This window comes from Passer montanus, unplaced genomic scaffold, assembly GCF_014805655.1.
Source record: "Passer montanus isolate IOZ18808 unplaced genomic scaffold, ASM1480565v1 scaffold5, whole genome shotgun sequence".
Taxonomy (NCBI): domain Eukaryota; kingdom Metazoa; phylum Chordata; class Aves; order Passeriformes; family Passeridae; genus Passer; species Passer montanus.
Window position 1 is genome coordinate 16,031,461 of NW_024369929.1, and position 13,478 is coordinate 16,044,938.

At 44.6% G+C, this 13,478-nt stretch overlaps 1 protein-coding gene across 6 annotated transcripts in view; it reads right to left on the minus strand.

Annotated features, from left to right (window-relative positions):
• The window catches only part of MEGF11 (multiple EGF like domains 11), a 252,056-nt gene that overhangs the window by 16,302 nt on the left and 222,276 nt on the right, over nt 1-13,478 (minus strand). For 3 of the 6 annotated variants that reach the window (XM_039723398.1, XM_039723397.1, XM_039723399.1), the window contains 5 exons: nt 12,995-13,123; nt 9,943-10,071; nt 9,122-9,250; nt 6,627-6,755; nt 6,263-6,496 (listed from right to left, as the gene is read on the minus strand). In XM_039723398.1, the coding sequence (XP_039579332.1) occupies nt 6,263-6,496; nt 6,627-6,755; nt 9,122-9,250; nt 9,943-10,071; nt 12,995-13,123 (750 nt within the window). Of the gene's footprint in view, nt 1-1,128; nt 1,248-2,181; nt 2,608-2,822; nt 3,255-6,262; nt 6,497-6,626; nt 6,756-9,121; nt 9,251-9,942; nt 10,072-12,994; nt 13,124-13,478 lie in introns of those variants that run through there. The other 3 variants (XM_039723401.1, XM_039723396.1, XM_039723400.1) reach the window with 3 other exon arrangements.

Consider the following 13,478-nt stretch of genomic DNA (forward strand, 5'->3'; position numbering starts at 1 on the left):
TAGGTGCTGGCTTTGACCTTTTCTGAATTGATTTAAATATCTGCAAAAGGATTAGTGGTCCAGATGGACGCTCATCCTAAATTTGACATTATGAGCATTTGCACTTTCAATTTGGGGAGCAAAAATTCATGATGCAAGGGGACCATCTACATCAGAAAACATATTTACACATCTGTCTAAACATTTCTCTGAGAAATCTCTGGAGCCAGCCTTTTTATTACATTTTAATGAGATTTTCTTTTAACAACGAAGAAATTACTTACAGGAGCACATGTAGAGATATTTTTGCCTGTCCTGTACAATACTGTCTTTTTTTTGCATTAATCTTGTTCATGTGGCATTCCAGTGAATAGTTACATTTGGATTAAGGTGACACAGCCTGAAATACCATCATTTTAGAAGCTGACAACCTTGATGAAATCAGCTGCATTTCTTTTTTCCTGTGCTCCCTCTGCTTTGCCCCACCTGGCCTTATTAAGGCTCCAAAGGAGGAGCTGTTTTACCATTTGCCATATCTAAATTTAATGCTAAAGCGCTGAATTGAGTCACAGTGTTGTTCATGAATGGTCTGAGGGAATCAATTGCAACAAATTATAAGGAAAGTGCTCCTGGATGTTCCAGTGATAGGGTTGGAATAGCTCTGCTGGAGAGCCAGGAGTGGCAGCAGAGCTCCCAGAGTGTCCCTGCACGAGTCCTCAAAAGCACCCCAGGTACCTTCTTGCATCTTTCTGCCTGTCTGTGTCAGCAGGGAATTTGTGTGTCTGATGTGGGAACAGTGAAACGGCAAAGAGAGATTACTGATTAATGCTTCATTGATTTACTGGTGTTGTGTTAATGGATAATTATATTTATTGAGTTATTTATCTCTTCTGAGAAGCAAACATACCTCAGAGTTGCTAAGACACCAAGTCTTGCTGACCCAGACAGGCATGAGACTCCAGTTCCCATTCCCAGAGACTGGGAAGACACAGGGAGGGGAAATCCAACCTTTCAGTGTCTGGGACATCAGGAATGCTACCCTGGAGTTTGAAATAGTGCTGGCAGACAACAGGGCCCGAGAGGCATTGCTTTGGGTGATTTCCTTGAACTGATAAGAACATTGCTACAGTGGGGTGGGGTAATATCTACCTTACAGGAGCTGTTTCCATCCAGATTACTGGGAAAGAAGCGTGAAGTCACCCCACATGAGAGAGTGTGGTAGCTTGGATTGGAAAAACAATGAACACTGCTGCTACCCTGGGATAAATCTGGGAAGAAAACAAGTCAGCACAAAATACTTTGGAAGCCACAACAGTTCTTAAGAAACTGAAAACATGGTAGAGACAATCTAGCTTAGAAATCTTTGCTGGAGTACTGGGTGTTCTAAAACATCTGCAGATGCAATCTACTCTGCATTACGGTGTGCTCTTGACTATTAGCATTAAATATAAGAGAAAAAAAGCAAAATATTTACATAATACAGTGTTATCTTCTTGAAGGTGTTAATAAAGTAATTCCTGACAGCTGCTTTGCAGGTGAGGGGAGTGAGGCAAAACTCAGGAAATGCATGGGCTGCAGCACAGCTGCCTCCTCAGTTTAATGGAAGAGCCCCCCCTCGGGCAGTCTTGCAGTTGAAACAAATGAAACCTTTTTTGTTACAAAACCAGGAGTAATGTTGGAAATCAAGGTGCTATAACTGTACCAAGGAGTCCAAAACATTTTCATTGTGTGCAAAGGCTTTTCAAAAACCAAAGCTGGAGCCCTGAAAGGCAAACCTGGGCAGTTTACATGCACAGAGACATTTTATCTATTTCCTCAATTTAAGTTATAAACACATTTACCAAACAGAATAATTTACCAAGAAAGGCATCATATTTATACTGGCAGTTCTAATGAAAACATCAATCCCAATCTGGTTCCAGCTGCATAACAAGTAGATACATATTTCAAAGTACCATCAGGAGAAGGGATGGAAAATTTCAACTGGAGCAGCATCATTTAAACAACGAGGCCCTGTAAGGAGCAAATGAACAGGCTTTGTTAAAGCATGGGCTCAAACTGCAGGCAGAGAGGTTGCTTGAGGGGAAGACCTTCATGGTCTTCCATCCATCAAAAGGTGATGAAGTGCTGGGGTGGCTGTTTGAGCCCATCACCACCTTTACTGAAGGCTGGCAGCAATGGGTGAGGAAGGACAGGGACCTGGGGTCCCCTGCCACCATCACCTCCTCTCCTGGCCCTCTGCATTTGCCTCACTCTGAACATGCACTTTGCTTTGCTGACATCTTGTGGAGATCTAGATTGAGCTTAATTTACTGCAGACTATCCTGTTTCCAAGTGGGTTTATCTGCAGGGTGTCTCTTACATAAGGGCTGTGGCTCAGGGCTCGGGGGAAGCTGCTCCTGCATGTGCAGCTCTGACCAAGCACTGCTTTTCTGCTGAAATATGCAAAGAGATTTTCGAGGTCAGCTCTATTTTGTGATAAGTGCAGAGCCTTTGAGTCCCAGCTGTTTTCCAGAGCTGCTGCTGACAAATGATCTCAGATCAGGATGTGATTCCAGAGCTGAAGTCTTGCAGTGAACATCTGTCAGCCAGGCTGCCAGGGCTCTGCCATCTCCCCCAGCTACAGCTCTGTGACATTTACAATCAAACCAACAGGAAACACATCTCTCTTGGGGTCTGCCAGTGGGAACTGGGGCTGGAACCCACCCTTCATGTCAGTGTGTGCCCCCCACCAATACAGCCTTGAGCCTGCTGGGGGCTTGGCTCAAGGGCCCGTCCCCCCTCCCCACAGTTAAACAGGACACTTGGATCTGTGTCTTTCTGTTCTGAAAGTGTTGGGGGAGTCAGCTCTGCCCTCCCCCTTCCCTTATCCACTGCCTGTGGGCAAGGACCAGCTGGAAGGAAGAGCCAGGAGCCTGTGGCTGTGCTGTGGGATTTGAGGTGCCCACGATGTCACCGGGAGCCACCTGAGACCAGGCGAGTTCTCACCCAGCTCAGCTGGCTGGAGCTTGTTCTCTGCACCCAAAATGAGCTGCAATAAAACTCTACCAGAGTGCTCTAGTACTTAGCACAGTGTTGAATTGATGATTCTGAGCTTGTACACATCCCCCAAAATCCTTTTCTTCCCCCCCCTTGCATGCAGCACCCTGAACTCAGAATTACTCCTTCCACACAGTTCCTTCTGGTCGATACTTAAGTAGCCACCCAGGCTGATTTACCTTGATAGCACAGTCCATTTTCTACACATTTATTCATGAAGCTCTTGTAACTGCTGGCTGGAAATACATCAAATTCAAATTTAATGCTATCCCTGTTTAAAAAAAAAAAAAAAAAACAAAAAAAACCAACAAAAAAAAAACCCCCAACCCACAAAAAATCTCTCTCTTCCCAAAGGTGAGAATTTTATTCTGGTCTGAACAGCAAGGAAAGACTTAAATGCCTAAAGGAAAGGGAATTAGATTGAGCTCCTGCTCTGAGCCTGGGCTCTGGGGTGCCACAGAGAACATCAGTCCCCATCCTGCAGGACAGTCTTGTGGGAACTGGGCATCAGCCCAGCCACAAAAAAGGGAATAAGTGAGCACTCTGCAGTAAATACAAACCCAGACTTCTCAACTGCTAAATGGAGCTGCTTCCTTCTCTTTGTGTGGCTCTTCTCTGCCCACACAGTGTCAGTGAGACGGCTGAAGGCTCCAAACTGGAGGGTTCACTCTGCCACCTCCCACCACCCATCATCTGCAGATCATTTCTGGAAGTGTCTCGTCTAGGCTTCAAGATCCATGATGCTTTATTTGTGTTAAGCTTTGCTTAGCTCTTGGCTCTCAGCAGAGGATTCACCCATACCAGAAAGTTTGCTAAGACCTTGATAGAACCTCAAACATCACTTCAGCCCATAGCCAATCTTTGTGAAAGTCCCACTAAAAAATCTCTGCTGCTCTCCACACTGTTTTCCCTTCTGGCCCCATCTCCTTGAACTAAACAAAAAAATCTTTAAAATCTTTTTTGGATGTAGTGCACTGCTCTCAGGCTGGGGAGCACCATTTTGATTTCAGGCTTATTTGGGAAAGTTTGCTCTTGGAGCCATGTGCTGTGGATAAGCCCTCCCAGCACAGGAGGTTTTCTTCTCCTCTGGCTGCTGGGCAAAGTGTGTGTTTTGCTGCCACATCCTTCATCCACAAATGCAAAAGAGTCCAAGGGCTGCCCAGGGGGTTCCCTTTCCTCATAATCTCTCTCACACATATGCATGGATTATCAGCCTCACAGGAGCTGAGGACGTAAAGACCAAAAACATCCTCCAGAAATAAATGTGCTGGAGGAAATTGCTGCCTCCAGGAGCTAGGGATCTGTGTATGTGACTCTACTCAGAAACAACACCACCATTACCCAAAGAAGAGTAAACAGGCAAAAGAACAACTGGTGATTCAGGAGAGCCATAATGTTACAACTCACAGAGGGCTGGATGCTGCAGCCATCCAGGTGGAATTCTTGCCAAAGTACCTGGCTTTACATGGGATTATATCCATTGGACAAGCACATCTACATGGTATTGTGCCCTTAATCCACAAGCAAACCTGCAGGTGAAGGTTGGAATCCCTGTTCACTCTGTGCAATATTGCTGCTGATGCCTTGTGAGGGCTGAGCTGGAGCAGAGGCTGGGCAGAGCTACAGAATAAAGCAGGGATTGATTCAAGGATCTCCTCCATGGATCCACCTTGGGCAGCAGCAGAGCCCAGCCAGGGCTGCACCCAAGATGAACCCAAATGGCCCCAAAATGCACGAGGGTCACGGCTCTGTCCCTGGGCTCAGCTCTGCTCCATGTGCACATTGCAGCTCAGTGTCCAATCCCACTGCAGCCCCTGCAGTCCCATCCTTGTTTTCCTCTCTTCATTCCACGGGCTTTGTGCTCCTGGGCTGAGATTTGGATCATCTGTCCTTGGTGCCCAGCTGGAGCAGGAATTGTTTTGTCTCCCTGCTCTGTGCACAGCTCACCATCCCCAGTGTGGAGCCCAGACCCACCCACTAAAGCAGTGTAGAACCTGAAAAATATAAAAGCTAAAAGCTGAGGCATCACTGTTGCCCTTCAGCATCCCCTGTAACACACCTGCCCTCAGACACACACGTGTTGTCTTGCCAGCCACATATTCCTTTTCTGTGAGCTTGTCTCCTACCCACCTCTCCGTGTTCTGCTGAGGAAGGAGCACATCAGCCCCTTTCCTGCCTCTCTGCTCCATGGAGGAGAAGCAGCACTGGTAAGGCCAAACTTGGGGCAGTTACTGAAAGTCTCAGCAGGGGAATGTACTGGAGGACAGTCAGGATTTGGCAGGGAGTTTTCAGAAGCTCTTGTCTAGAATTTGTAAATGCCCTTCTAAAAAGGGCAAAATCCAAAACTTGAAACAATGCTGGTACCTGCAGGCAATTTATAATGAGCTGAAGATGGAGCAGTGTGTTTCTATCTTCTTAATCTTCCTCTGCAAGCTCAGATGGCAGAGTTTTCCAATGGGGAGGAGGAAGAAAACTGTCCTTGTGACCTCCAGAAAGAGATGCCTGACCCCACTTTGCTGCAGCTTCCTGAGTGATACAATTTCTATTGCTAGAAGGACTGCACAAAGAAAGTAAGAGGAAAGGCCCAGTCTCTGCCTTTTTTCAATTTGTCATTGTTTTCAATGACAGCATTAAAAAGGAGATCACATCTTCCAAAATTCAGACAATTTGTCAAGAAAAGCTGTCCTCCATGGCAGTAACAGAGGATAGAGAGAAGGAAGAATGCTTTGATCCTGAAGAGCCTTCCTCTTCCTCTCCCCTGCTTTCCTCAGCTCCTGGGAAGACAATTCCCACCAGCTGTCTACGTGACAAGGACTGGTCTGCACACAGCAGAGAGTGACAACAAACAGACACCTCAAATCACAGTCTGCAGCACAAACAAAACCAAAACCTTATGACTGACCCAGCCAATCCCATTCCTTCAACCAAAAAAGGCTTCCCAAGGTTTCTCAAAGGGAAACATCTCTGCACTGCAACAGGAATGCACATGACTCAAAATTCCATACAGCATATTTCCTGCCTAGGTATATCCCATATCAACTTCCACACAGAAAGCAGCTCAAACCAGTTTTATATTTGCTCTCCTGTCCCATTTATGTGTTTAAAGATCACGGTATTCTGAGGAAGAATGGAAGTGTCATTATTTTTGAGGATCAATAACACATGTTACACATCACAGAAACTTGTTTTTCCCCAACAGACAGGAATATGAGTCTGGATTTGATTAACATAAAAAGACCCTTACCAGAAAGTGAGTAATCTGTATTAGTCATCCTCATGGCTGGAGTGTAAGACACACTTGGCATGTCATGGCCCTTCTCCTTCTGTTTCCGTCGATACCACACAAAGAGTGCCAGCAAGACCATAATAATTAGAAGGAGAATAATAATTCCAATGATTGCTCCCACTGAGTGCCTCTCTGATCCAAGAGCAGGGCTAATTTTAGTATAGGGGTTTAATTCTTCCATCATAAGAGCCGCTGTTAAAAGTAATTCATAACACACTGTAAATTGAATCGTGCATTTCATTTTTGAAACACTGTATTTTTTAAGTACATCACTGGAGAGGGGGAGAGACAGAGGGATTTTATAGAGAGAATTCCACTGTACCTTGATCACACCGGATTCCTTTGAAGCCTGGACTGCAGTAGCAGGTGCCTGTGACGTGGTCACACGTTGCATTGTTCATGCACTCACACAATTGCTTGCAACCATAACCAAATGTTCCTGGAGAGCACTCTGGGGAGCCAAAGAAAAACATTGGAAAGAATTCTTCTGTTTTTGGGAATGGGCACAACACTCAGCATGGGAAATTCAGTAGAGAAGTCTCCCTGGGTTTAGGATCTCTAGGATAACACCCTAATGTGAAATTATTATTAGTCTAAAGCAGGAGCTAAATGCATTCTATGTGCAGTTTGTTACTTATTAAACTGTAACTTTCTGGAAAATTCATAGAATGAAATAAATTATAGGTACAAATGCTTTAGAAGACTTGATGTATATTAAAAATGTTCAGAGTTTAACAGAGCTTGAGCTCAGAAGCTGCAGACAACAGAGCTCAGCATTCTTCACCAACTTACCTGTCTTATTTTTTGTGGGGGGAGTTGCAAAGAAAACTTTTAATGAACCTTTGTATGAACCCAACAGCCTTTACCAAACAAACTACACATGCTTTCCTACTCATCCCTGCCAGTGCCAGGTGAATAGAACTTTGCAGGTGGAATTTCAGAATTGAGCATCTGAACGGTTTGATTTGCTCTGCTTTGGTTTCAGGGCTCCTAATACAGAAGGAATTTATATCCTGTCTTTGTGTTTCTATCAAAGACTGAATGTCCGGCTGAGAAATTTATTCATACAATTACCATGATGGGCTATTACAATAAATCTATGGGCAGCTTACTGTACTTCTGGAAGCATTATTCAAGAATAAATTGAAAGAAACAATGTCTGTCACATCCCACTTATTCCATGGAGAAACTGCATTACTGAAAACATGCACCCTTGCTATGATCCTGTGGAATATATTGTTCATGATGTGATTCCTTGTGTGTCACTGCAAATGTTTTTCATTGCATGACAACACCTCCCCAATGTCAGTCTCAAAGTAGCTTCTGGCAGACAAAATTTAATATTAAGTACAGAACCATAGCCAGTATCTGTTTATTGATTTGCAGTGTGTATTCAAATTGCATCTTTAATCTGTTGGTACTCAAACAAAGAAAAAAATAAAATTATTACAATTAATGCTCATTCTTTTATTAGCCTGCAGCCTTCTTAAAATGAATAGGGCCTCAATTTTGGGACTGCACCACAGAAATGATGCCTGCAATTAAACATTTCATCTGCAATGCAGTGTGACTGCCCATTCAGCAGGATTTGGAGAAGGAAGGAGCTTTAATGAAGAGATTCTTTTAGATTAAACAGTAGAAAAACAAGTAAATAAATACATTTGTAGTTTGTATAGAAAAGAAAGCCTCAGGCTTTATACAGGGGTCAAATCATAAAGCAGCTCCTTGTATAAAATCTGCTATTGTGCAGTTCTTTGTGGGATTCTTTAGTCTCCTATTTTGATTGTGGCTGCAGTGACGAGCATCCCCAAATTCCAGGAAGCTGGCCACTTACAGAGTTACAGTGGTGCCATGTGCAATCCCCCAAGAGCACACAAGTTTGGCTCTGAGATAGTCTGCTGAATGCAAGTGTGTGCAAAAACATATTTATGAATTAAGTTACGTGCACAAATACCTCCATAAAGATCCATGTAGCAAACTACAGTTAAAAAGTCTGCCCTTGCATTTCTGACAGGAATGTTACTGAATTACCTTACTGCCAAAAAAAGTGAGGGAACCCTGTGGAATTAATGACTTGGGAAGATGAGGTGGATTTCACCTGTGTTTAGAATCACAGTAAATGGGTGAGAATTTCCTTGTGAATTAGTGCACTAGACAAACAAGTAATTATCCAGTTACAGCACATCCAATTTCCAGGACCCTCATTCAGGGTTCATTGACCATCACTGAGGTTCATTGGGAAACACTCACTGCTCAAGCTAAACACAGACCCTTCCCAAAATGGCAAGCAACCTTGTTTCCCTCGATCTGCTTTCATTATAAAGATGAATCTTTATTTGGTCCATGTTTACATCATCACTTCTGTGGGAAAGCCCCATATTCCCACTATTCTTTGGAAGGCAGAGAGCAGAAAGGACTTGTTCCTTTTAACCCATCTGTCTTTATGCACTGGGAACCCGGGGCTGCTGCTCCCAGCAGCATTAACAAGGCCTGGGGCAGCTTTAGGGCTGGGTGTGCATCAATCAGGTACAGGTTGTTTGGGAAGGCCCCATCCAGCCAGCACTGAGTGCAGTGATTTGCTTTCTCTCACCTAACTTTAGCCTGGGAATGAAAGGCCAAATTTGCAGGGATTCAGTGAATTTCTTTATGCTTATACTGCCCAGTTTTCCAGAGGTGCCCTCTCCTCCCTATGGATTACATAAAGTGCCTGAGTCATTGTCCTGCTGACACCAACACCTCATTTAAGAGCCAGTTTGTGCAAGAATTCTGAAACACCCCCGCTCTGGATAAGAGGGCCCTGAGGTGTGTGGTACTCACTCTGCTCGCACTGTTTGCCGGTGAAGCCCGTCCTGCACGTGCACTGCCCGGTGATGTGGTCACAGTCGGCTCCGTTCTGGCACTGGCACACATTGGCACAGTTCTTCCCATAAAAAGCAGCTGGGCAACCTTTCAGCAAGCAGAACGAGGAAAGAGTAAGAAATAAGCTGAAAGTCAAACTCAGATGTGGTATCAGCACAAAGTATGTGGGTGTATAAATCTATGGATTTTCAGCCTCTGTATATTTAATGACATTTATTTGATGGTCTAAATGCAGAGATACTGTGACAGACAATTTTCTTGAAGTAATGTTTCTCATCTTTACAGAATTGCCTCTAAAGTGTTTCAGAAGAATGAAAACTTGACCCATCCATACAAACTACATTTTCAAGAAGTGAAAGAAGATGCTAAACAGAAACTCTCTGGAAGACCAGGGATCAATCAATTATTTGCAAGTGAAAGAACCTTCTTAAAAGGCTCACCAGAATTGGATCTCCTCTTTCATACCAGTAATTTGGCAGTAGGGTGAGAAATCTCTACCATTTTCCTAAATCAGACCATAAATACTGGGGCATTAACAAGCAGGGACACTGACTGTGCAAATTCTAACAATGAATCAATAATCTAAATTATTTTCCCCTCCTTTACCGAGCGCCAAAGGCATAAAAAAACTTGGAAAGCTTCAGGACTATTTCTTAGGGGTGATGTGAGGTTATCAGGAGTAGGAAGCATGTGGTTTTCCAGGGAAAACTGCAATACTTGGAAGAGACACGAGGTAGCAGCACATACTTTGACAGATTCCCTGTCTCTGAAAGGCTTACGCTGAGTGCAGTAGAGCCCCGTCCAACCATGGGTGCATCTACATTCTCCATCGTAGGGGCTGCACAGCGCTCCGTTGTGGCAGTTGCATGAATGAAAGCAATCAGGACCCCAAAACCCAGTGGGACAAGCTATGAAAATAAAAAACATTTGTCAGCTGACAAAAAAGAAAGCAAGGATACTGTGTTAGTGCTGTGGAGGAGCAACAATAAAGGGAGAACCTGTGAGACATCAGCAAAGGCAGAACCTGCTGAACTTGGCAGTGACTCCTGGACAGTGAGCAGTCCTCCATGGACAGTGACCACTCCTCCCTGGACAGTGAGCAGTCCTCCCTGGACAGTGACCACTCCTCCCTGGACAGTGAGCAGTCCTCCCTGGACAGTGAGCAGTCCTGCCTGGACAGTGGCTAGTCCTTCCAAGCCACCAATTGCTCTCCAAACCCTGGTGCCACCCTGTAACCTCTCTCTGGCACAGGGATTTCTTGCAGCAGGTCGATGGAGGGGATTTTGCCCCTCTGCCCCACTCAGGTGAGACCCCACCTGCAGAGCTTCCTCCAGCCCTGGGGAACAACAGCAGAAGGATTTGGAGCTGCTGGAGCAAGTCCAGAGGAGGCCACGGAGATGCTGCAAAGCCTGGAGTCCCTCTGCTCTGGAGCCAGGCTGGGAGAGATGGGAATGTTCAGTTTGGAGAAGAGAAGGCTCCAGGGAGAGCTCAGAGCCCCTTCCAGGGCTTAAAGGGGCTCTGGCAGAGCTGGAGAGGACCTGGGACAAGGGATGGAGGGACAGGACACAGGGGGCAGGGAGAGATGGGATATTGGGGAGGAATTGTTCCCTGGGAGGGTGGCAGGCCCTGGCACAGGTGCCCAGAGCAGCTGTGGCTGCCCCTGGATCCCTGAAGTGTCCCAGGCCAGGTTGGACACTGGGGCTTGGAGCAGCCTGGGATAGGGGAAGGTGTCCCTGCCCATGGCAGGGGTGGAATGGGATGGGCTTCAAGGTCCCTTCCAACCCAAACCATTCCAGGATTCTGTGACTCCATGAGCCTCTGTTAGGGCAGGAGGCAGGATCAGGTTTTTGCTGCAGTGAGCCAGTGACCCTCGACACGACCCCTCTCTGTGCTGTGGCCACTCTCCATGCCTCACTGGCATTATCTGTGAGGACAATTTAGGCAGGGTTGCAGGATATGGAGGTAATTTAATTTTCTTTTTGACATGCTGGAATTCTTGCATAATAAAGCCCAGCTATTCAGGTTTACTTTGCTATGCAATCAACCACTAAAATTACCACATTCATTTGAAGCACAGAGTGCTACTCCAATCATGAAAAAAATGTAAAGAAAACTTCTTCCAGTATGAATTCCCATCCACAAATTCAGATTGCTATTGTTGTTGGGGGGCTAATATTAAATTAAAATCTCTGGTTCTATTTTATATTTCAACAAGTACAATATTAATACATTAAAAAAAGTTATTGTAAGCCTCCCTCCAAAAATGAATGCAGTAAGTTACAGTTATTAGTGCCAAACTAAAAGATCCGGAATTATGATAGGCCTTCAATATAACAACTATATTTTTGCTTTAAAAAGCACTTTCCATTGCTTCCTGCTAAAGACATGAATTAATAAGGCACGGTTCCCAGGAAACCTGAAAGTACAGACACCAGGCCTATTTCCATGGATGCCAATGGCTCCATGGATGATAAATGGAAGTTTCTGGCATTTGACAGACACCTCTAAGGCCAGAACGAATGGCCAAAAAACCCTTCCATGACGTAAATCAAACAAAAGGTCACTGGACTCACACAATGTAAAGCTGAGCAGGATTTGGCCTGAAGTGGTTGTGCTATAAGCAACCAGAAATACTTTCCCAATGCTGTTCTAAGGCAGAGCTGCAGGGGCTGTTAGTGAATCCAGAACTGGCTCTGGAGTCAGAGCTAAAATTATCTCCTGAGCAGCTCCAAGCCCAGGTCATTCCAGGTTAATGGGAGCACAGGGCCAGAAATAGCCTGGGAGGGGAGGCCAGGTGCCCACGGGAGCCTGGAGGGGGACAGGGTCACCTTGGGAGAGGTTCCCTTTGTGTGCAAGGAGTAGCTGAGCAAAGAGCCACATCCCCCTGTGCTCATCCAGAACCCAGAGTGCCCAGAGCCAGGTGCTGCCTGCTAAACTGCTCCTGCTGACCTGGCCTGCCTCGCTCTGTAAGGAAAACCACCTTTTTTCAAGGTTAACAGACACTAACAGACATTTCCTAATTAGATGGCTAAATGTAATGAGGAATATGTGCAGTTTTCTGTCTTTTTTCCCTTTTTTCTGCTGTTTTTGAGTGACAGCAATATTCTGCCTGTGGAAGACACACAATAAAAGCAAAATTACAGCCGTCTGTTTTTATCCGATTCCTGCTTTATCACTTGGAGTTTAATATATTTTACTCTGGAATGCTGTCTAATATGCTAGTTGTATCCTGAATATGAAGTAACATTTCTGAATGATCGGATATTGCCTCCCTCTGTGATCTAGCTTCAATTAAGGGATGCTCTCAGGAAATGACACTTTGGGATCAGCAAATGCCAATCTTCTACCTTGGCAATATTCAGAAAGAAATCCTTCATCCCTACAAGGCCACATTGACTTTTACAATTAAATTACATTTAATAGAAATATTTCAGCTACCTAATTTCTCAGTTCTAGGGATTTGGTACATGAAAACATTTACTGGTTAATAATGTCTAAATGTAATAGCTGAAAGAAAACTATTAAAAAAATAAATAAAAAGGAATCCAGCTAGAAATTAAAAGGGAGCATGGAGCTTTCTTTTCTGATAAGAGCTTGTGACCTCCCTTTCCTGGAATAAAAGCCAGTCAGGGCTTCTGCAAACTCCAAATGCAGAAACAAATTCAATCCAAAGCTAACTTAGATTAATTAAAAGAAATCCGCTTTAAAGAGAGTAAGGCTGTAATACAAGGGGGATTTCCCCAGAATCTGTCTTTAACTTTCAGAAAGCACTAAACGAGCACAAAAGCAGGATATGTGAAGGCAGAGGTGGAAAACTGGCCCTTTGCTTACTCTGGGAGCAGTCCATGCCTATCCAGCCTGGGAAGCACTGGCAGGATCCGTCGATGGGGTTGCAGGTCCCGTTCTCGGTGCACTGGCACACCTCGGCACAGTCCTTCCCGAACTTCCCACTGGGACACACTGCAAACACAAGGCACTTTACTGCAGCCTCTTCAAAAGGAATGGGAGGAAATCACAGGGCTCAATATTTTAGCAATTAGAGATAAAATTAATTACAACAGTTTTTCTTTGATGAAGCAAAATTCTTCTGGAAAGCAGGAAAAGTATTTGAGCCCATTTTGCTTGCATCCCAGGAGTAAAAACAATAGGAAAAAGTCATATCTAAATCCATTTTTCTGCTGGAAAATGAAGTTAATATAGTCAGAAGATTGCAATTATTGAAGGGAACTATGGAAGGATTACAAGAGGAGAGACAAAACAGAGAAGAGGGGTCATTAGGAGGAGAAGAGAACCAGCAAAACTTAGGAGAATTCAG